At 46.9% G+C, this 24,892-nt stretch overlaps 1 protein-coding gene across 1 annotated transcript in view; it reads right to left on the reverse strand.

Moving 5' to 3' along the window:
* MYO7A (myosin VIIA) overlaps nt 1-16,305 on the reverse strand; it is a 111,334-nt gene extending 95,029 nt beyond the window's left edge. The window contains exons 1-6 of the mRNA XM_018569759.1: nt 16,163-16,305; nt 13,159-13,272; nt 11,438-11,590; nt 3,801-3,985; nt 1,894-2,015; nt 1,364-1,506 (exon numbers count right to left, since the gene is read on the reverse strand). Coding sequence (XP_018425261.1) covers nt 1,364-1,506; nt 1,894-2,015; nt 3,801-3,985; nt 11,438-11,590; nt 13,159-13,272; nt 16,163-16,267 — 822 coding nt within the window. The 5' untranslated portion in view covers nt 16,268-16,305. The remainder of the gene's footprint in view (nt 1-1,363; nt 1,507-1,893; nt 2,016-3,800; nt 3,986-11,437; nt 11,591-13,158; nt 13,273-16,162) is intronic.
* Between the last annotated feature and the right edge of the window lie 8,587 nt (nt 16,306-24,892).

Here is a 24,892-nt window from a genome sequence, read left to right on the forward strand (position 1 = left end):
TCATGTCGTTACACCCGCGCTGACATGTTCCACTGAGCCCAAAGATCTGAATATGTACAATTAATATCTGGAGTGTTCATTATGATGGTGAAAGGAGATTCTGGCGAGAATGCAGTGGTACTGGTATTGGGTGATGGTAATTTAACAAGTTCTGAGCTGTGAGCTGTGAATCAGGGATTTCAACATAACATCCAGCAAAGATTCTGTCTATCTGGACCTGTTACCTTCTCACCTCCAGTCCTCATTGCCTGGAGTGTCCTCATATAAGGCAGCTAGAGGCATCTCATTGGGCATTGGGTGGGTGGCAGAACCAGCAAGTTACAGCACCCATCCCCCCAAGTGTAACAACTTGGCCTCGTACCACCTCCCACCCCGCTGACAGCTCAGCCACCCGACACCTCCTGCCCGGACCGCATTAACCCATCGCTCCCCCCTTCTTTGGGCCACCACAGGTGGTGAATAAGGTAAGGACAGCTCTGCTCATTGCATAAAGAAAATATTTTACCCCTCAATTATACTGACGTTTTTGGATATTGCCAGACATTTGTGAACACGTCCATGAAATGCACAGGCACCAGATTTTACATGCTTGTGTCATCTCAGAGCCAACATCTCAGTCCAGCAAGTAGATACTGACCCTGGATGATGCCTGAACAAAGATGGCTGTGTCCTTGTGGAAAGCAAGTGAAGGCATTTTAAGGATAAGTAATGTCATCTCTGTGAGAGGATATAACTACCTGGAAGTGTTACACTTACACATTTGCACTTAGTATTATAGCTAGATCTGCTATAAGAGTGATTGGGGACGCTTATGTCCTTTTGTCCCCTTTGCCAGGAATGTACATACAGGTTACATATTCAATAGCACATGTGCAGGAGATGCTGTGCCCGGCCCAGCCTATCCTTGCAAGACCAAAAGCGGATTTACCCCCAGCACTTTTGCTAGTATTGCCGTACCTGTTATTGATACTACATATAAATAGAGATGAGCCCGGGCTCGGTGTGAACCCAGTTTGCCGCTCAAAACTGTCTGCTGCCACCTCCTCCTGGTCCAATCAGTTGTGACAGGGGCATTCGCCACCCTTTTGTAACGTATAGCTGCAGGGCAAGGAATGCACCTCTCTGAAACTGACTTGCCCGGGAGGAGAGGGTGGCAGACAAGCTTTTGAGCTGGCTTGGGTGAACCAAGCCCAGGCTCATCACTACTTATAAAGTAAGGTTCTGTGCACATGGGAATGAGTACTTCTCTCCATCACCTCTCGTCCATCTCTTCTAGTAGAATTACAACAGAGAAGATGCAAGAAAGGAAGTACAACTAACCACTGCTCCCCAACAGGTATAAAGGGTACATTTTGTCATCTACCTGTCGACAAACCCGTGACTTTTCCAAGAGATACTGCTCAATCTTGGCCCCTTCTATGGCTCCTTTCTTGTTGAAATGAATATCGATGTACTTTCCAAACCGGCTGGAGTTGTCATTTCGGATGGTCTTGGCATTGCCAAAAGCTGAAAGCATAAAGCACAAGTTCGAAAAAGGAACAGCATGAGTACAAAGTATTAAAGAGCTACAGGTAGGGTTGCCACCTGTCCAGGATTCACCCGAACAGTCAGGGTTTTGAATGCTGTGTCCAGGTTTCATGGCAGCTGAGACCTGGACACAAGATGTCAGACAGACAGGGGCAACCAAAAGTAAGATAGGGGCTATCGGCCCCCCAGTAAAAATAGTCTCAACTGTGATATTTACACATGAATAGGTGACGTTATTTACATACGAATAAGCCATGACTCATTCTCCCCAAAAAATTTCCGTGCGTCGCTAGAGTGTTCGGGTTTCGCTGGAAGAAAAGGTGGCAACCCTAGCTACAGGACAAGATATGAGAACCACAGGCTGACCTTCTAGAATTGGGTTTGCTTCCAACACCTGCTGCTCTATCCACGAGTGCTGCCCACTGATGGCCGCCAGGAACTGCAGAATTAACTTGGTGCTTTCCGTCTTCCCAGCGCCCGACTCTCCGCTGCAACACACCATAAGACAATGAGACATTGGGAGTTTATTCAGCAACATGGTGGAAAGAGATTTCATATGTTATCTGCTTACTAAGACCAGTGGAAGATTGCCTTCTAAATAGAAAATATTTCAGCACATTGTTAATTGTGAAGACATTTATGAAGCTTCTAAAATTGGCAGCAGGTTGGAGCATTAAAAGAAGAACTCCAGGGATTTAAAGGGGCTACCTGCACACTGCAAGGGAAGAAGTGCACGTTTTTTTCTAGGGGGCTAAAATAAAGCAGATTTACTCACCTGGTCAGCGGTCTCACGGTGGTCATCAGTCACCTCTCCCCCCCTCTACTCTGACTATGAAATATTCCCCCGTGTTCTCTGGTCTAATGCAAGCCAATGGACCTGCATTACATGTGATCACGTCAGTGGTCCTTAGACCACTAGAGCTTGAGGGAGAAGAGTCTGCTTGGACCAGTCTAGCAGCCCGGGGGGACCAAGGAGTATATCTGCTTTATTTGAGCCTCCGACACAAAATGAGCACTGAACCTTTGCAGTGCCAGGGTAGCTCCATTGAAAGGGTAAGTTTTTAAATTCTTGGACTTCTTTAACATGTAACTGCACCTTTGGAGTTATACCAACCTGTCAGAACACTGATCGGCAGCTGGAGTACAAGAGCTGGGGTCATGTAGTTGAGCATTCTTGTCTAACTCAGCCTTTTCCATTTGAACTCAGCACTGCTTAAAGGCATGCATCTGAATATAAATTGCAGCGCCTGTCCTAATTTGCTTGCAATTAAACTCCACGTCAATAGAACATGGTGCGTACAAATAAAGGCTGCGCAAAGCAGGCCAAATGCAGCCTCTGGGCTTTCGTCTACACTTGTTCATTGAAGTCAATGAGAATCAGCGGACTTGTGTTTGGCATGCATTTCCAACACGCATCAAGCGCTCACTAAATCGATTCCATGGTGGATCTATGATTTTGGAATTCAATAATTTTAATTGCGTTGAATTATTGATTGTATGACCATATTGATACATGTGTGCAGGGCCGTCCCTATAGGTGCCATCTCACTGGGCGGCGGCAGGTGTGGTTGGGGGGCAGCAAAAGGGCAGCCACAACACCCCATGTTGCGAAGAGCGCTTAGCAACTTGTGACGCTCAGCCGGCTGGACAACCGCTATTAGCAAACCTCCTCCTCCCAAAACACTATCAGCAGCACGCCCCCAACCTCCACTTCACCCCCCCAGCACTACGGCCTCGGGCAACATACAGTGTAGGAATGGCCCTGCATGTGTGGCCATCTTTAGAAAGCAGTAGGTGGTTTAATCTGCAAGCCAGTGGTGGAACCAGTGTGGGTGTCACCCTGTGCAGCTGCCACACATTCATTACAATGCCAGTGGTGTGACGTCATTAAGCATGCGCGGTGATGTACTTTACTGCCGCCAGGTTACTCCCTCTCTCTCGTGTCACTGTTGGGCTCTCGATCCATGATCGAGTGCCCAACTTTTAAGAGGGGGTGACAACAAAATGACTGTCAGTCCTTTTGGTAACACCACCTCTGATGGTGTCACTGTGTGCGGGCCATACCCCCCGAACCCCACTCCCTTGTGACACCACTGCTGCAAGCAATAATCCAACACTGAAAAATCTCTTTAGGTGGGTGTAACTCACTACAAAACCAACCGTGACTCCCATAGATACTACAAAGCCCAGTATGAAGGTTGGAGATGCCCTGCCTCTGTGAACATCACAGGCCAGGCCAGAAGCAGATGGGATGAGATGGGGACATGGCTCACCTGATGATGCAGCACTGGTCCTTGTTATTGCGCTGCATGTTGAAGTAACAGTTGTCCGCTATGGCAAAGATGTGTGGCGGCATTTCTCCAATCTTCTTGTTGGTATACAGGCGGATCTGATCTGCGGTATAAATGGCCAGAAGCTGGTACGGGTTCACTGCTACTAATATAGATCCAGTGTACGTCTGCAGAAAGGAAAACATGGAGTTGCATGAACGCATGCACGATAGGTTACAACATATGCGACTTACAGTAATTCATGTATTGGATGATGTCTGAATAAATAAAAAAAATGGCCATGGGATTTAAAGTGGAACCGAACTCAAAAAATGAAGATTTGCTAATGTTATAGGCAACATCTAGAAATGTTCATTGTGTCTAGACAGCACCTGGAAAAAACCTTTTGACTGGAATTAATAATAAAAAAAAAAATAGCAGCACACTTCTTGGTATGTGAGGGTGCTGAGGTACTCCTGTTCATACACCTTCATCTTCAACTATATATCTGCAATGTGAAATCTAAGGCACTGCTGCCTCTGACTGCTAGTCTACTGTTCTGCTCATTGTTCTCCTTGCTGGAGGTTCTGACATGAGGAAGTGAAGCCCCGCCAAGGCATGTTAGGTCAGTAATGGGAAAAGATCAGCTGCAGGGAGACCACAGGCACTAGCTCTTTTCCCTCTCTCTCTGGTGACATTAGCTCTTTGCCCTCTGTCTCTGGTGACATTAGCTCTTTGCCCTCTGTCTCTGGTGACACTAGCTCTTTGCCCCCTATATCTCTGGTGACACTAGCTCTTTGCCCTATGTCTCTGGTGACACTAGCTCTTTGCCTTCTGTCTCTGGTGACACTAGCTCTTTGCCCTCTGGTGACACTAGCTCTTTCCCTCTGTCTCTGGTGACACTAGCTCTTTGCTGTCTGTCTCTGGTGACACTAGCTCTTTCCCTCTGTCTCTGGTGACACTAGCTCTTTGCCCTCTGTCTCTGGTGACACTAGCTCTTTGCCCTCTGTCTCTGTTGACACTAGCTCTTTGCCCTCTGTCTCTGGTGACACTAGCTCTTTGCCCTCTGTCTCTGGTGACACTAGCTCTTTGCCCTCTGTCTCTGGTGACATTAGCTCTTTCCCTCTGTCTCTGGTGACACTAGCTCTTTGCCCTCTGTCTCTGGTGACACTAGCTCTTTGCCCTCTGTCTCTGGTGACACTAGCTCTTTGCCCTCTGTCTCTGGTGACACTAGCTCTTTGCCCTCTGTCTGACATTCTTTTGGGCAAAGCTTCCAGAGTGACAGGTTCTATTTATAAGGCATGCCTTACCCAATCTACTAAAACTTACCTTTCTCATGATCCCCCATCATTCCTTCCATCTTTTAGGGCTAGTCCACGCCAGCCCCAGTGCGTTCCGGCCGATTGGTGCCAGAACGAACTGAATCGCATTCCGGCCAGCTCACATTGTTTTGGGGTGGGAGGGGGCATGGAGGTGTATTGAAGTCAATCCGCAGTGCGATTGCCCGCACTGGAACACGTGGCACATCAGTGCTTGCGTTCTGGTCTGGTGCGGTCAGAAAAAATGGCCAATTAACAGGCCCAAAATAAACCTGTGTAAGCTTCAACATTGACCAATATGGAGCTTATATAGAGATTTTTCTATGGACTGCTATTCTAGATCTATTGGGCCTATTGTCTCTGGACTGCTTACTCTGTGTTTCAGTTTATTGCCACCTTATGATTGGTGGTCTTTAGTGAAGGGCCCCCTTACATTGGGTGTCTGTTTAGTGCCTCTTTACATTGGTGGCAATTGGGGAAGGGCCCCCTTACTTTGAATGTCAGTCTGGTGGAGGTCATGGGGGAAGGATCCCCTTTCAATTGTGTTTCATTTTAATGCCCCCTTACATTGGTGTTCATTGAGAAAGGGCCCCCTTACTTTGGTTGTCTGTTTAGTGTCCACCTTCATTGGTGATTGGGAAAGGGCCCCCTTACTTTGGTTATCTCTTTAATGCCCACCTACATTGGTGGTCATTGGTTAAGAGCCCTGTTACATTGGGTGTCAGTTTATTGCCCCCTCACATTCGCGGTGAGTGCTAAAAATTCCCCCTTACAGACAACTAAATATGAGAGGAGAGGCTCTTCTGGATCTGCCAAGCCAGAACTAAGCAGGCTCTATCAAGTAGAAGAACAGTCTGCCATGGCTCTAAGAAGCCCTAGCAGCATCTGAAGGAGGCCTAGATGAGAACCGCTGCCCTATATACCTATGTGACAAGCCATGCCCCCTTTTATAAAGAAAAATACCTCTTTATGAGCAAACCACACACACTCTATCTCAGCCAACTTTCTTCCTTTTACCCAACTCCAATCAACATGGCTGCCATAGGTCAGTCAAGAGGTCTACACCGTGATGTCCGTACCCCTAAGCCTCAATGATCAGTAATACTAACGCCTCATTCAGAATTTCAAACATTACTGAAAATGTTATCATGTCAAACAAAATGGAAGCATCCATAAGAAAACACAGCCAGCATTGGAGATATGATATCATACAAGGACAGACATATGGAAGGTGGTATCGCAATGCCAGGGGGTGTGGTGGGATGAATGGACCAGAACTGTGATGATGGGTGACACAACCTCAGTGACGGTGGTAATCAACCATACTTACTCTCCCTCCGCAGTTAGTCTTAGAAAAGAGACAATAATCAGAAGGTTAGTATTAACTCTAGAACTGAATATTTCTTAAACATTACATTTCTGTATCTGCTAGCAGGGCCAGATTTACTCTATCTGCTGCTCCAAAGCCAGGGACCTCTATGCGACCCCCTCCCCACCCTCCCTTCCCCAATGGAGAATGGCAACCAGATGGCAGGGGGGGGCAGGGTTAGTTTAAATTGTTGTTTTTTTGTACTTTTTTATCATTTTTTAAAGTTTTATTTTATCTTATTATCTTTTTATAATTAGTATTTATAATTTTTTTCTCTTATTATTTTTTACTTTTTTCATTTTTTATAATTTATTTATCTTATTATTTTTTAAACTTTATCACCTTTTTATTTTTTATTTTAACTATTATTTTTCACTTTTTAAATGTTTTATTTATTTTATAATTTAGCCACTGCGTGATAGCATTTGGAGGGGACAGGTTCTCTTTATTGAACTTGTCACCTCCAATACAGGAGTTCTAGCACAGCACTGAGCTGGAACTCCTGTGACTGCTGAGAGGGGAAGGCTGTGAGTGCAGCTCTCACCTCTCAGTGTTTACATGGAGCAGAGCAGAGAACGGACGGGGGGAGGACGAACGCGAGCAGGCTGCGCTGTACATTTTTAGCTCTGCTTGTAGAAAGCAGCTACCCGCCCCGGAGCTCGGAACTGCATATCCCAGGTGTCGGGACAGTCGGGTGATAGAAATCCTTGCTTCCCCTCTACTCCCTGCCGCCCTGAGGCTGGGCCTTGGTTGGCCTTGTGTGAAACCCGACCCTGTCTGCTAGTAAACCATAACATTTAATCTAAAGCCAAAACTTTTTTATTGTTTTGGACAGAATAGAAAATGGGTAAAACCCCCATCAGTTGTGTCTTTCTTTTGTCTGTGTCCCACTAGGGAGATTTGCCTTCACTTCCTGTCCCAGAGACCCAAGATGTGAGAGGAATATCTCCAATGTACAGGTGAAACTCGAATAATTAGAATATCGTGCAAAGTTCATTTCTTTCACGAATGCAACTTAAAAGGTGAAACTAATATATGAGATAGACTCATTACATGCAAAGCAAGATAATTCAAGCCGTGATTTGTCATAATTGTGATGATTATGGCTTACAGCTCATGAAAACCCCAAGAACCCCAAATCCACAACCTCAAAAAAGTAGATTATTACATGCAATCAATAAAACAAGGATTGTACATAGAACAATATCAGACCTCTGAAAAGTACAAGCATGCAAATGTACTCAGTACTTGGTTTGGGCCCCTTTTGCAGCACTTACTGCAATTACTTTTGCACGATATTCTAATTATTCGAGTTTCACCTGTAAGAAGTAATTTCTTTTTTTGACAGTTGTCACTGGTACAGGTGTCCCCAACTTGTCCCTTTCCTGTCACTTTTCTCCAGAGAGGGTGAATCTCCGTGGGGAAGCAATAAAGCCCAACAGGGGATCTAATCCTTCCACACTCTATCCAAATCTAAAACAAAAAAGGTTCTGGCTTTAGATACACTTTATTGGCCGCTATCAACTGGCTTCTGGTCACTTCAAGCAGGTTTTCCATTACCATCCAAGTCAATCGGAGTACAAAACCCCCTTGAAGCACGTCAGAAGAAGGTCCAATGCAGGCCCAATGCACCCGTCAATGAATTCTGAATGATCTTGGAAGCATCTCAAACTGATGCCATCAATACAAGTCTGACACAGGCCTTAGAGGAATGTCTTCATGGAAGAAATATGGAGGCTGCCATTGCTGACAAGTGCTAATGGGATGGCTGTCATGCTGACCCTTTGGCTTCAATACGTGGAGCCCCTGACCTGTAATACAGGGTTTGTTTGTTTTTTAAGTTTATTATAATTTTTATTACTTTTAGTATAATGTGTTTTAGTTAATAATAATATATTATTCATAATTATTTTATTATTATTAGGCGCATTAGCCTTGGCTATTCTGTTCGGTACCTCCGTGGTACCGAGCAAAATAGAAAATAAGTGAAAAGACAAAAAAAGTTGAAAAATATTTTAAAATGTAAAAAAAATAGGAAAATTAAAAAATAAATAAAAATATTTTAAAGAAAAGAAAGAAAAATGAAAAAAAACACAGCACATTGACCCGACCGCATGCGATGGACTCCAGCCGCATAAAGAAGCATCTGACAGAACAATGGGGCGGAGCTAGCGGTGACAGCTAGCTCCGCCCAACTGTTTCCTATTGGCCGGCACCTGCTTTGGGGACGCTTATCTGTCATTACAACTGGGCGGAGCGAGCCATAAGATCACTGCTGACTCCGCCCAGCGGTCATTTGCGTGGAGATTGGTCGGCTTCGGCCGACCGTTCTCCACGCTTCGGGTGTCACTTCGGCTCAGTCGAAGCATATTGGTTCGGCTCGGCTGCTGCACGGGCTATTGTGAATAGCCCGTACAGCAGCACTTCGGTTCAACTGAACTGAAGAGCAGAGGCGGCCGAAGAGAGCTGAAAGATCAGCCGAAGCTACGGCTGGATCCTTCAGCTCTTTAGAGAATAACCCCCTATGTACTCTGTGATCATAGTTCCCCTTTAATAATGGTAAGTGATCCTGTGTCTATATCCCCCAGGGCTCGTGTATCTCCGGAGTACTATGAGGTCACAGGTCTCTGCTGAAATTCAACTCTCTTCCTCGCGGTGAATAATTCAGAGCAATATTACGCTGACTTCTACTCAAACAATGACAGCCGGAGCGCACCTTACCCGCTCCATTAAATCTTAATGTAGGTTTTTCTGGGCTGGACAATGTATTACAGCTGGGACGCGAGAACAACAATCGGCCGGTTTATCTATCGTAATCATCTCACTAATAGCCGCGTGACGGCCACCCCGGGAAAAACCTGAAAATGTCCAGAGAGCAACTAATCCACAGAAAACATGGCGGCATTTGCTGGACCAACCAATCAGCTTCTCTTTTTCTATCGCATGTTACAAAATTAACATTAAAATTATCTACAGACATGAAGGATTCGGTCCAATCCAGCCACCAAGATAATCTATCTGGAGATGGTGGAAGCGCCATGCTCGTGCTTATGGAGGGAAGGGGGAACACTTAGGGGTTCATGAATAAACCATCCAGCCAGCATAAAGCTTGGTGGAAGCCATACCCATTATTGCCACTAGATGGCGCAGAGGAAATGACTATGCCCCTTGGCGCCATCCAGAGGCAGTAACACCGTGCAAACGGCTTTTACCTTTTACCCAGCTTTACGCTGGGTGGAAGATTTACACATGAGCCCCTTAAAGGGTATCTAAACCAAAAAACAAATATGGAATATTGCAGTTTACCAGCCATGTCATAGTATGGCTGCATTGGTCTTTTTTCAGGCTTTCAGCCAGTAACACACTTCCTGTCTTAAGCTGACAATGCTCATTAACCAAACTGGGTCTATGGGGGATCAGCATTGTCATTCTAAGACAGGACTACAGCGTACAGGATGACCCAATTTGCCCGGGTTTATTTGGCTGCGGGTTTAACGAATCCTTTTTGGATTTTTAGCAGCATTTACCATTAAAGTCTATGGGCTGTGATTACTGTTTGGAAATTCCGGCCATTTTTCGGACCAATAGACAAGCTATTATTAAAAAAGGGTACGGGTAGCTGGCCACCGCCACAGGGGAAAGGTACCGATGCAAAAAAATAATTTTATAAAATACCATACAGTGGACAGAGTGTACTTATTCTGGATACGGATTTAGAGGCAACATGTACATATATTTTATTAATTAAAGCCTTTAGGGGATGCCTTAACCCTTTTACTGCTACCACTGTAAAATGTTACAGCAGTGACAGCACGGGCATGTAAACAAGCTTCTGGCTATAGCCCCCCTGCTTTTTAGTGAGAGGAGTGGCTTATCCAAAAACGTATTGGCCCTTCGAAGTCTGCTGGCCATAGTACAAAGGCCATGCAGCCCATTATGGTTAAAAAAAAAACAACCACAGGGACTGTGAATCTCCAACCTGCAGGATTCTCCATCAACTCAAGGTAGCGGTGAATTCAAACCTCATCCGTACTACAGAACACCTCTCTCTTTCCTCTCCTTTATAACATGGGTGGGGCTATTCTATAGTCCACGGAGATGGCTGAAAATAACAACTTTTGGGTTGGCTGCCAATTTATAAATAATTATGATTATATGGATCATCAAGAAAGTTAAATAAAAAATGACTTTGGCTTTGTCACTTCTTGCATCCCGAGTCTCACTTTTTTTTTGCTACAGTGGAAATGTTCCCACATTTGTTGCATTCTCCATAAAGTTGAATAAATCCCATATCTAGTTCACTTAGAGCCTGTATACCGCTCAAGGCCCTCCAACCCCTCTATCCAGGCTGTACTCTGTTCTTCTTCTTCAGGCTATGCTCCAGCACTAACAATGACACTTGAATCCACTCCTTCCACCGATGCGTTTCATCCCAGGAGCTTCCTGTTAAGCAAATGATTAAGCTCCAATAGGGGACAAAATGCGTCAGTGGAAGGAGTGGATTGGGGTGTCAATACAAATGCTGGAAATTGAACAATAAAGTTGTTTTTGGCCCGAAGGAGAACAGAGAGCGGTCTTGTGAATGTAAACCCCATATCTTGGTGAAGCTATAGCTTGAGGAATGGTTAGAACTTCTGTTAGGCTACCTGCTACTGAAATAAGAAGTAGTCATAAATATCCCTAGTGGGGTCATAGACAGTGACAACAAGCTGACAGAGGTTCTATCACTTACCTGTTAATCTTTTAAATGTAAAAAGTATCTTATAAACCATTTTAGGAGGCCATAATGCAGTGAATTGTGGGAAATGTTTTCCAAAGATTCACTGGCTCAGCAGTTGTGTCCCTGTGAATTATGGAAGTATAGCAACCCAGACTAACAATCTTTATAAGTAATGGGCATCTGTCAAAGCAGTCAGGCACACTTTATATGCCAATATACCCTTTATACTCACATAGATGAGGTGTTCCCGGTATCTAATGAGAAGGTTACGAAGGATCCCAGCCTCATTAAGATCCCCCAGACGGATCATGTCTTCCACTCCATGGATGGAGGTTGGGTGCATGGGCTTAATGTGCGATGCATTCTGGGGGGAGATCCAATGCTCCTGTAGAAGGAAACAACCAAGTAAATATCTTAAAATGCCAAATTGGCCAGGGCCCGAGAAACAGATCTATTGACTTTGCACCCATGTCTCTTTTGACCCAGCAGTATCAATAGTTTACACCCAATGCAGTTAACCAATAAAAATGCCATTCACAGTTATTTCCACAAAGGACAACTGAGTGCGTGCCACAGCTAAATACTGTATATAGATTTATAATCATAGGCAGGACAGAACCTTCTCTACCCAAGGTCTGGTATAGCAGGACAGAACCTCCTCCACCCAAGGTCTGGTAGCTTAGGACAGAACCTGCTCCACCCAAGGTCTGGTAGAGCAGCAAAGAACCTTCTCCACCCAAGGTCTGGTAGAGCAAGAAAGAACCTTCTCCACCCAAGGCCTGGTAGAGCAGGACAGAACCTTCTCTACCCAAGGTCTGGTAGAGCAGGACAGAACCTTCTCCACCTAAGGTTTGGTAGAGCAGGACAGAACCTTCTCCACCCAAGGTCTGGTAGAGCAGGAAAGAACCTTCTCCACCCAAGGTCTGGTAGAACAGGACAGAACCTTTTCCACCCAAGGTCTGGTAGAGCAGGACAGAACCTCCTCCACCCAAGGTCTGGTAGAGCAGGACAGAACCTCCTCCACCCAAGGTCTGGTAGAGCAGGACAGAACCTTCTCCACCCAAGGTCTGGAAGAGCAGCAAAGAACCTTCTGCACCCAAGGTCTGGTAGAGCAGGAGAGAACCTTCTCCACCCAAGGTCTGGTAGGACAGAACCTTCTCCTCCCAACGTTTGATTAGAGCAGAACAGAACCTTCTCCTCCTATGGTCTGGTAGAGCAGGAAAGAACCTTTTCCACCCAAGGTCTAGTAGAGCAGGACAGAACCGTCTCCACCCAATGTCTGGTAGAGCAGGACAGAACCTTCTCCACACAAGGTTTAGTAAAGCAGAACAGAACTTTCTAAGAACCTTCTCCACCTAAGGTTTGGTAGAGCAGGACAGAACCTTCTCCACCCAAGGTCTGGTAGAGCAGGACAGAACCTTCTCCACCCAAGGTCTGGAAGAGCAGCAAAGAACCTTCTGCACCCAAGGTCTGGTAGAGCAGGAGAGAACCTTCTCCACCCAAGGTCTGGTAGGACAGAACCTTCTCCTCCCAACGTTTGATTAGAGCAGAACAGAACCTTCTCCTCCTATGGTCTGGTAGAGCAGGAAAGAACCTTTTCCACCCAAGGTCTAGTAGAGCAGGACAGAACCGTCTCCACCCAATGTCTGGTAGAGCAGGACAGAACCTTCTCCACACAAGGTTTAGTAAAGCAGAACAGAACTTTCTCCACCCAAGGTCTGGTAGAGCACTATAGGGGGATTCATCATAAAACTGTCTAGAGCAAACTAAGCTTATTTTCACAGAAAGAATATCTAAGCACCAACCAGTTAACCTTAGACCCAACCATGGTCCATGTATCTAATTTTCCCCCTCCATGAGCTCCATTAGTCCTCTTTTATATCAAATGATCACCATCCAGAGAGAGAGGAACTGCAGAAGATATAGTTTGGAAAAACAAATCTAAATACTTACCTTTCCTTCATCATCCAGGACCTGGATCTGCCCAGAGTCACACAGCTTAACCACGGCTCCAACTGGTACATCAAACTCCCGGCCTGTCTTAAAGTCCAGCCAGACATAATCGCCCTGTAGAAAATAAATATCATTAGCATTAACATTGCTCAGTAAAGACTGGGGCATCTTACTCCAAGTTTAATATTTTTTTAAATTTTGGACAGAGTAGGGAATGCTTAAAATCTCTGTCAGGTGTTGTGAAATCTGTGTCCCATTGAGGAGATTTACCCTCACTTCCTGTGTTATAAACTCAACAGGAAGTGAAAAAATCTCTCCAGAGAAAAATTAAGCTGTCGCCAGAATGTATGTCCCCATTGGACGATTTACAGTGTATTTCTGTTCTGGTTACAGCTCAAAATTTTAGATTTGCAATCACTTTTCAGACCCAGTGACAGTAGTTGGAGAGCGACTCTCCCTAGAGAGGAGACAAAAAGTAATACAGGGGTACAAAAACTATACAGGGGTTCTAACCTCTACTGCTAAGGACATATCCGATACACCGGCAATTAAGGGCGTGTGTGCAGAGACCTTGTCCCCGGGAGGGACAGGTGCTGAGTGTGTTTGCATGCAGCCACCTGTACATCCCTACGGGAGTACATGGCTGTACGCGGCTACACACAGACCCGAATCTGCACATTTGTGCAGGTCCGGATGCCCGCACTTGGACACAGTCTGCAGGCACCCAGGCCCGCAAGGATGTGCAGGTTTGGGTGTACGTTTACCCACTGCTACCACATCTTCCCATTCTAACCATTCTTATCCCTGTATGACGAGGACAGGAAGTGAGGGACAATGTCCCCAGTTGGACACAGGCAGTAGTTCTAATTTCTCTACTGGCAGCTATTTTCACTGGTAAAAATGTAATATAATGTTCTTATTTTTTTTAAAACCGAACTACTAAGATAGAGCCTGCCTCATTTCCTGGCTGGAGAGCATCCAGCACCATCTAGCGCATTACTCCCCAGCCTGAATGCCCCTGGCCCGCCCCTTCCATTCATTGGATATCAGATCTTTCAATCATGGAGGCTTAGCGTCACATCCTGTTATCAAGAGGAACCAAACCAAACTATAAAATATATAAAACTTCAGCTTTGAAGATAATTTTAAAAAGTAGCCTATAGATCTTTTACAGGCCCATCCTATACAGTTGTTGGGGGCTACCTATACAATCCTATACAATGTGATCTTAATGACAGCAGACCCTCTATCAAGTTAACTGAACAATAATTATGCCGGAATGCTAATCACATTCCCTGATACAGCGAAGGCCACCATTTTTTTTAGTTTGTAATATTGTGGGGTATGGTTATAACTAGGGATGCACCGATACTGGTCTTTTGTTATCGAGTATGAGTACCGATATCTCTTTGTAGGTACTCCCCAATACGAATACCGATACTGGAAATCCCATTAAGGAACCCGTGCGGTGTGTAATTACTCACCGCCCGGCTTCCTGATTAGCCGGGAAGCCGTTTCCATGCTCCCTCGTCACCAGGTGATGAGGGAGCATGGAGCCAGCTCCCCGGCCAATCAGGAAGCCGAGGGGCTAGTCATTACCCGCCCCCGGCTTCCTGATTGGCCGTAAAGCCAGCTCTGTGCTCCCCAGTGATCAGGGAGCACAGAGTCGGCTTCCCGGCCAATCAGGAAGCCGTGGAGTGTGTAATGACGCGCCGCCTGGGCTTCCTGATACCAGAAGTTCTGGTATCGGAATAGGCGTCTGGAGCATTTGGGCGAGTACAAGTACTCACCCAAATACTCGGTATCGGCACCAATACCGATACTAGTATCGGTATTGATGCATCCCTAGTTAAAATCCCTGTCAGGTTTTGTTTGCTTTCTGGGATCCCATTGGAGAGATACCCCTTCACTTCCTGGCCAGGTGATGCAACAGGAAGTAGGAGGAAATTTGTACAATTGGTCTGTCAAAAGAAAAATTGTCCCCATTGGAAGGTTTTGAATTTGTGCCCCCCCTCCCCCCCCCGTTTCCCTGGGGAGATCCCACCTCTCTATTTGTCCTGGTGGTCATGGTCAGTTGAACAAAAAGTGATGGTAAATCCGTTTGGTGAAAGGATTGAGAAATATCCTCTCACTTCCTGTTGTTTCTCTGGGACAGGAAGTAAAGGGAAATAGACAAAGACACCAAAAACAAATCCAGGCAGGCGTTCTAGCCCTCTCCTGTCAGTGTCAAACCACCCAACTGATATCTCGTTAATGGTGGCAACCCTTCTTATTGGGACAAAAAACAATTGGTATTCCAACTTTTTCAAGTGACGGTAAATCTGTTTGGCGAAGGGATTGAGAAACATCCTCTCACCTCCTCTTGTTCCTCCAGGACAGGAAGTGAAGAAAAATAGGACAAAGACATCAAAGGCAAAACCAGACAGGTGCTCTAACCCTCCCCTGTCAGTGTCAATCCACCGCAAACTGATATCTTGTTAACGGTGACAACCCTTCTTAACCTTTGCAAGGCGAATGACTGCCAAAGGTGGGAAATTGCTTTAACCTTATAAAGCTTCTGCCTCAGAACATCACCCAGGAACACAAGAACCTCCATCACCAGGGTAACCATATCAAAGAATAACGTTCACTGGTAGTAAGGTGCTGGGTTTCACCACCTGGTTAACGTTACACAAAAGTACCCACTTGCCCTGGTCTTTCTCCAAGATGTCCCCCAAGGGATTGAGAAATATCCTCTCATTTCCTGTTGTTTCTCTGGTACAGGAAGTGAATGGAAATGGGACAAAGACACCAACAACAAAACCAAACAGGTGCCCTAACCCTCCCATCAGTGCCAATCCACCCAGAACAGATATCTCGTTAATGGTGGCGACCGTTCTTAACCTTGACAAGGCCAATGACTGCCGAAAGTGGGAAATTGCTTTAACCTTATAAAGCTCCTGCCCCAGAACATCACCCAATAACCGCCATCACCAGGGTAACCCTATCAAAGAATATCGCTCACCGGTAGTAGGGTGCTGGGTTTCACCACCTGGTTAACGTTACGCAGAAGTGCCCACTTGCCCTGGTCCTTCTCCAAGACCTCCTCCACTCCTCGGCGGCGATACATCTCGGAAAAAACACGCTCAGCCTTCCAACACGCAATGGGAATGCCCAAAGGATGCCCTCACCATGCTCAGGAGAAAAGTGCTCCAGTTTTTCCACCACCGGTCGCCCAGTTAAGGAAGTGTTTCCATCTTGCAATGGAGATGTTACCGGTCGGGAAAAAAAAGACAGAAGACCCTTTATGAGTAAAAAATGGCTTTCCCGGTGAACACGAGTCCGGATTCTGTGCACCGATCCGATAAGGCCACATCTGTACAAATGTAGCTCCTTGAGAGCCAAACAGGAGTTCTTCTTTGCACGCTCAGCTCATGTCAGTCGCCCTCCCTGGCTGCTTCCTAGTGAACTCTGAGACGCAGTGAGAGAATTCGAGTCCCTTTTGTACTTATTAATCTTCGGGAGGGTCCGGCGGTATGTAACACATGGCTTTTGATTAACTTAATTCCTTAACGACCGGCAAGACGCAGAGCACTGAGGCAACCCAAAACCAAGACCCATCTGCGGCTCCTCCGAGTATAAACAGATAACCTAGATCCATAGCAACTGAATTTTAAATAATTCATTGATTTGTCACCTTTCTTAAGCAGTGTGCATTCCTTGGAGTATTACCTTCTGTCCGAAGCACATGTCAATCAATTACTCGTTAGGGCAAAGCCAATAGCTGTATGCGAAGAAGGATGACATAGCTTAGCTATCAACCGTCCCTCGTGTCCCTGCTATATATCTATCGTATATCTATAGTGTATATAAATAAATACGTAGATGGCAAAATAGTTTACTGTGTTCTAAAAGAAAATCTGTCATGAGATGTACACGGCTGGTTCACTCTAGTGGGATATATTATTATTATTATTATTATTATACAGGATTTATATAGCGCCAACAGTTTGCGCAGCGCTTAACAATATAGGGAAGACATTACAATCACAATGCAAATCAAGACAAGATGGTAAGGAGGGCCCTGTCCCTGAGGGCTTACTATCTAAAAGGGAGAGGCAAGTGACAGGGGCGTCCCAAGGCGGATAACGGTTGGCACCTGGAGCGGATACCGGTTGGCACCTCGTCGTGTTGTCATTGCGCATGCATGTGACGTCACCACATGTGTGCGCGATGACGTCATCGCACATGCGCAGCCATCTTGGTGATAACTGCCGGTGGCCATCTTGGTGATGGATGCCTGCAGAAAATGGAGGGGACGTTTACCCGGCGGGATAAGGTATGCTGACGGGTCCCCTCCTCTTTCCTGCAACTGTCAGGCTCTCTGTCCATGACCGAGTGCCCGACTTTTCAGAGGGGGTGACACCAAAATGACTGTCAGTCATTTTGGTGTCACCCCTCCAATGGTGTCACCCGAGTGCGGGCAACTGCGTTAGCCCCGCACCCCTCTTTTGACGCCACTGGCAAGAGATACAAATGGTGGTAGCTGTGTGGGAATGAATTGTTTGAGAATGTGATGGTTCAGTGGTTAGTTTGAAGCAGGATAGGCTTCCCTGAAGAGATGAGTCTTTAGAGATTGCCTAAAGAGAGACAGAGTAGGAGAGAGGTTGGGTTAGGGAGTTCCAGAGGATGGGAGGGACTCCAGAGAAATCCTGGAGGTGAGCATGGGAGGAGTTGACGAGGGAGCTAGAGAGCAGGAGGTCTTGGGAGGAGCAGAGAGGGTGGTTAGGGTGATACTTTGAGACGAAGTTGGAGATATAGCCGGGGGCAGAGTTGTGGATGGCTTCGTAAGTGGTTTTTAATATTTAGAATTTTATCCTTTAATAGCATGGTATAGGACAGGATATACTGTGCATTACCTTAATGCATTGAAAGTAATTAAACGTAGTTGCCGTGCGTCAGTGACTCGCTTGCATTGTAGTGTACCACAATGCACAGATGTGCATCCACCATCCATGTGAATGCAGCCACTATTTGTCTCTATTAGGCCTCATTCACACACAATGCAAGCAAAATTGTATATTGCGTATATACGCGTCTAGGCGCGTATATACGAGCGTATATGCGTGCACTATATGCAATCCCAGAATGCATCACTCGTAATGGAATTTTTAACGTGCTGTATGCATGTATACACGCGTAAATACGCAGAAATACGCTGCCCGGACGCATCTCTGTTCCATTCTGTTTTTGCGCATATATACGCTACGCAAATATACGGCTCTATACGCGGCTGTGTGTATGGAGCCATTTATTTGCATATGTTGCATATGGTACAATACGCACGTACGCAGTGTGAATGAGGCCTTAGTTTGGAATATGTATCTAGTGTTTTGCGTCAAATTTGTAATAATCACAATTATTTGTACGTCAGTCACCATCCTTCTTCCCTTGTTTGTACAGACAACAAATTACGGATTCATTACTACCAATTAGACATGTGCACCAGCAAAAAATTTGTTTATTTTCGTTTTGATTCGGATTTTGCGTTATTTCGTTTTCCGGGATTCGGGTCAGAAAAGCAATTAGTTTTGGAATTCGTATTCAGACGAAATTCGTTAGCGTTAGTCTGTAGGAACATTCGTTTTCGTTCGTTGCAGCAAAGTGACATTCAAGGGAAAAAAACAAACGTCCAACAAATGAAATTTCGTCCAGACTACCGCTAACGAAACGGAAATTCGGATTCGTTTGCATTCGTCATAGCTGTAATTCGGAATTTGGATACATCCGAATGTCCGAATTTCCGTCTGAATTTCGTTTCGGACCGAAAAAAATCGCACATGTCTACTACCAATCACTTTGCTATTAGTATCTAGGAATGAAAGAAAGCTGTAATAACTTGTAGCCGCTGCCTGTGCTCTTAAGGGAAGCGAATTACAGAAATGTCCTAGATCATTCAATCATGAACGCGGAACATCCTGACATGGCACAGATGAGCGTCTCCCGCAGTGTTAGATATACCAATTATGTAGCTTATGTAGCAAGGGCCCACTAGGACATATTTTTATTAGGTGTGGGTGAAATGGGTGTTGGGTTCCCCCCACTGTCATATAGCCTTATACTGCTAACTTCTATCTAGCTGTCAATCCACATACATTATATATCTGTAGTTGAATGGGGGGGGGGGGCAAAAATGATCTTCCACAGGGGCCTCTTTGGCCACCACTGCACTTATATATTCACAAAATCTTTATTAATATAGAACATCTTTACAGCTAGACACATCAAGTATGTCAGAACTTCTGTAAAGGAAGATAAGGGGACCCAAACATTGGGTGGCACCCTCAAGTTCCCAAGAGAGAGTGTGAATTTGGGAAGAAGAGCATTATCAACTGAAAGGGCTGGTAGAGGGCAAAGGACTAATCACCAATATTGCCTGGGGTCTCCCTGCAGCTAATCTTTACCCCATTACTGACTTACCATGCCTTGTTCTGCACTGTGTCTCTGTGTGGAAGCGGCCATCTTGGTAGAGGCAGGGCTTTGCTTCTACATTTTAGAGCCTCCAGCAAGGAAAAGAGTGAGCAGCACAGTGGTGACATCACCGGGTCTATCTCCAAATCTCCTGAGACTAGAAGTCAGAGTCAGCAGTCTCTTAGATCTCACACTGCAGATGTACAGCAATGTGTCTGTAGCCAATGGAGTACGTAGGAACCATCACCTACCAGGAAGCGTTTTGCTGTTTTGAAGAAGCGATTTCAGACAAAAGGTCAAGTACCACTTTGGCAAAGTTAACATTTCTAAATGCTACAGTGAAATCTAGCTTCAATTGATAGGAGTTTTTTATGCATCTACTCACAACTATTGCTAAGCCTCCTAGCTTCCACTTGTAGCTTCGCTGCTACAGCCTCACACTTCAGGCCCTTGTCTATTGCTCCTCCAGACAGTACTCATACACAACTTGATGCACACATGCACCATCTCTGGCTGCAGTGGCTCCCACCCTAACTCCTGGGTAGAGTAGGTTTGCCACCTATTCCTCACGTGAAACTCAAACACAGGAGAAAGCGTGGAGAGACAGCCAGGAGAGAGAAAGCATGGAGAGACAGCCAGGAGAAAGAGAGGAGAGACAGCCAGGGGAGAGAGAGTGAGGAGAGACAGCCAGGAGAGAGGAAGCGTGGAGAGACAGCCAGGAGAAAGAGAGGAGAGACAGCCAGGAGAGAGAAAGCATGGAGAGACAGCCAGGAGAAAGAGAGGAGAGACAGCCAGGGGAGAGAGAGTGAGGAGAGACAGCCAGGGGAGAGAGAGTGAGGAGAGACAGCCAGGAGAGAGGAAGCGTGGAGAGACAGCCAGGAGAAAGAGAGGAGAGACAGCCAGGGGAGAGAGAGTGAGGAGAGACAGCCAGGAGAGAGAGCCAGGAGACAGGAGATATAGCTATAGGAAGTGGGAACTTTAGGTGCTTATAGATATAAGCAGGGGGAAAATCCACTGGAAGGCAAACAAGGCGTTTGCCTTGGGCGGCATTTTGCCGGGGTCTATGGGGGGCTATGTGGGGTCTGCGGTGGGCTATGCGGGGTCTGTGGTGGGCTATGCGGGGTCTGTGGTAGGCTATGCGGGCTTTGTGGTGGACAATGTGGGGTCTGTGGTGGGCTCTGCAAGGTCTCAGGTGGGCTATGCGGGGTCTATGGTGGGCTATGAAGGGTCTGTGGTGGGATATAGGGGATCTCAGATGGGCTCTGTAAGGTCTCCGGAGGGCTATGCGGGGTCTAAAGTGGCTTTACAAGGTCTCAGGTGGGCTATGTGGTGTCTATTGTGGGCTGTTTGGGGTCCCAGGTGGGCTCTACAAGGTCGTAGATAGGCTATGCAGGGTCTCAGGTTGGCTGCGCAGGATCTATGGTGGGCTCTGCAGGGTCTCAGGTGGGCTCTGTAGGATCTCTGGTGGGCTCTGCGTTGGGGTCTGTGGTGGGCTCTGCAGGGTCTCAGGTGGGCTCTGTAGGGTCTCAGGTGGGCTCTGCAGGGTCTCAGGCTGAGACCCTGCAGAGCCCACAAGAGATTCTTTACAGCTCACCTGAGACCCCGGCTTCCCTGCTACGCTTGTAGGTAGGTGCAGTATAGCCAACGGCCACTAGATGCCCCCATGGGGCCCTAGAGATAGATGCAGCTCTGGCCTGGGGAGACTCTGTGTCCCAGGAGAGTTGATTTAGAGGGGGCGCCCGAGAGGGGAAGAAGAGTTCTGAGGCAGAGATTACAGGAGAGCAGAAGTCTAGGACTGTTTGCAGAGTCTCCGGAGGGAGACTGTTTTCTTGAATATAGGCTGGTCCATGGGAAGGACAGGACCAGGCCTAGGACTATGTAGAGCTACAAAGATTCCCTAGTTTCCCCACAGGGGGAAACCCACCGTGCTAGAACTGACAATGGATGGGATTCCGGAGAATAGTGAAGTGCTAGAAGACTGACGATATTTGGCAATGGGCCTATGGCCGAAGTAAGACGTGGACTCTGGGCTGCACCTGGGCTGATGTACCTCTCTCTCTCTAAAGTGTAACACCGAGCAAGTAACAAGTGATGTGCCGTCACCCCACTCGGGGGTGGCTGAAATGTATGCTTCATACCATGTTCATTCTTTCAAGTAAAACCAACAAAAAGACTATCTGTGTGGACTGGTTCTTCTCCCTCCAACCTCTGAGAAGGTGGGGTTCTACAGGAGTGTGATGTTGGACTGTATCGTGGCTGTAACCATCTGAGGAGGGTAGGTGCGCAATGGGGCTATGCCTGACACAGGGTGACGTTCATGGTGGCCTTTCTCCCTAAGGGGGAGGAAGCGCCGAAGACCGCAGAGGTGGTTGAAGCCATGAGACTACACGTGTGGGAGTGTTTGCATGAGGCCAAGGCCATGGCCCCTGACCGTGGGGTGTCTGGTTTCGAGTTGCATGCACGGGGTTACCCAGCCAACCCAAAGGGAACACACACGCAACACCCCAAGAGTGAACCCCGCCTACATTTTTGGTGTAGTCGGCAGGATCAAGAACTCAGTGGTTGGAAAGGGCGCAGAGGACCAGAGCCCGCCCAGAAGACGGAGCTTAATTAGAGAGAGAGCGCGAGGGTGAGCCAGAGCACGTGAGGCAAAGAGGGCGTCGGCTGTGAAGGACCACGCGGAGGGAGCTGAGGCGGTGTTCGACACTGGGCTCCATTTCTACCCTGTCGGAGGGTTAGCTTATTGCCTTCAGAGAGAAGAAGGAGCGTTAGGGGCAGTGGGCCCTGCATGTTGCAAACTGGCTCGAGATCTGTCCCCCTGGAGTCGGTGTTTAGGGTGTCGCACCCTGCTGTTCAAAGCCAGTGCGGAGCGGTGGGATCCGCAGGAATTCATATTTCAACGCCAGGATGGGCGTACTAATCTCGCGGTAGGAGATGAGAAAGCGGTTGTACCCGGCCCTTCCGTGCCGAAGTATGGAGGGTCTTGGGAGGTCTCCCCTAAGCCAAACCGGGTAGAGTTGCCCCACAGGGTCCCGCCAGCACGACTGGGATATTCCGTGAGTCGTTTATCTACGGGGCTCGCCCCACACAGTTCTTCTGCAGCATCCAGCGGTAATCCATGGCCACCGGAACTGCGAGTGGGCCGAGCTGGGGAGCTGTCGTCAAGTTTGCAGTCGTTGGCATTGTCGCCTGATCCACCCCTGGAGGAGCGGTGGATGTTCGAGGCTGGCTCGGGACCAAACCTGCCCGCGGTCCTGTCGGAAGGGACTACCGGAAGAATCCCGAGTGCTAAAGAGGCTCTGCCAGCCGGGATGAGTTCCGCCAAATCGACGCCACCCAACAGGTTAGTGGCCCATGAATGGGGTCTGGCCCGGGCAAAGAGGTCCGTGAATGCTTATTTGCCCCGAGGAAAGGGGTTGGAGAAAGAACTTCCTCGTTTGTCCCGCTTACAGCGGTACTTCAACAAGTTCGTGGCCCTGGAGTATGGGTGGGACTTTCCTTACGTTACGGAGGAACTTTTTGATCACTTAGAGGAACAGAGACAGCATATCTATCAGCAGGCCGTCTGGGAGCATATCGGGGTCCCCAAGCCACAACGTCGCCTGACCGAGGACAACCCATACCAGGTCCGTTTCGGAGTGGTGTTTGAGGAATTCCACTATGGCCGTCATGTGTACAAGGACAGAGTCATTTTGTCCAAACCTGGGGCTTCGGAGGTGGTTAAGTCCGTCACGGACAGGGAACCCAGTACGGGGCGGGTGAAGCGATACCCTGACCCGTACTACAACGAACTTTAGGAGGCTGGATGTTTCTGCCCTAAGGGAAGGGTGAAGATTATTATGCTGCTGTGATGTTCCAGTACAGATGTTGAGATTTATATTGCACTAAGTGTTCAAATGTTGTATTGCATACTGAGTAAGATGTTACAGTTTATACATACAGAGTGTCTCACGTGTATGATTAAGGAAGGTCTCTGACTAACCGTGCAAGTCGTTTTATGCTGCTGATTGTGAGAAATGCAATGTTTTATAAAACTGCAGAGAGTATCTTATTCCTGTAGGAGGAATGTGGAGTGGTGGGTTTACCGTGTTGTGCATTGTATAAGGTGACTAATGTGTTTTCTATAAAAAGTTATTGCCCTATTGGTGACGTTGCAGCCCAGCCCGGGGAGGGGCTAGGAAGTGTGTTAGAAGCCCAGTTAAGAGTCAGGGGTTAGGCCCTTGTAGATGCAGAGTAGAACCTATTAAGATACCTTGGTAGAAGGTATGGTCCTTGTCAGTGGTTCATGTAGCTAGTACAGGAGTGTACTATATTTAACTATGCAGGGTCTCAGGTTGGCTGCGCAGGATCTATGGTGGGCTCTGCAGGGTCTCAGGTGGGCTCTGTAGGATCTCTGGTGGGCTCTGCGTTGGGGTCTGTGGTGGGCTCTGCAGGGTCTCAGGTGGGCTCTGTAGGGTCTCAGGTGGGCTCTGCAGGGTCTCAGGCTGAGACCCTGCAGAGCCCACAAGAGATTCTTTACAATGCTAACACATGTCAGAAGCTTAATACAGCATGCACGCTGTATCCAGCAACTGATAGGTTATGCTAAATGTCTTAAACAGGAAGGGGTGGGGCACATTTTGATTGGAGGGGTTTAAATATAAGATGATAATCAGAGGATCTGATCGCCCTATGTGTACTTATATTGGCTAAATGAGCATGGTTCCTCCTTGTGCTGGTGTCCCCATTACCGATCATACAGGAAATTAACCAGTCCCAGGTCAACAATTCTTCTTTGGCGGTGCTTTTGGCACAGGTTGGATCAAACCTACAGGCATGTGATCACTGCTCCATCTGACCTTCTTCAGCTGTGTTAGGAGACAACTATCAATGTCTATGATTATCTTTATTTTAACCTCAAGATATGTTTGGGAACATTTTAGGTAGTTAGACGGTGAACATAAAAATTATGCACCGGTTCCACCTAGTGGATGAATAGGTTCATTGCTTATGATGCTTGCTTAAAATGGAACTCTATTCAAAAAGCCAAATAAACAGCTGAAATAAATACACTGAGTGGCCAGATTATTATGACCACCCCATCGTTACTTTGTTGGGCCGCCATCACTGGTGAGCAATGAAGGACAATCTGCAAAATGTAAAGTGGTTCATTCATGAGCTGACAAACTCTACGATAGGCAACTTCAGAATGGAACAAACCAACCTTGAAAAGGGTACAAGACCACTCAAGGCGCATGATAATGCGCAATGTCATAAGGGTGAGCACGGCTGTGCCTCTCCAGAG

Source organism: Nanorana parkeri, unplaced genomic scaffold (genome assembly GCF_000935625.1).
Source record: "Nanorana parkeri isolate BGI_ZX_2015 unplaced genomic scaffold, ASM93562v1 scaffold1389, whole genome shotgun sequence".
Taxonomy (NCBI): Eukaryota; Metazoa; Chordata; class Amphibia; order Anura; family Dicroglossidae; genus Nanorana; species Nanorana parkeri.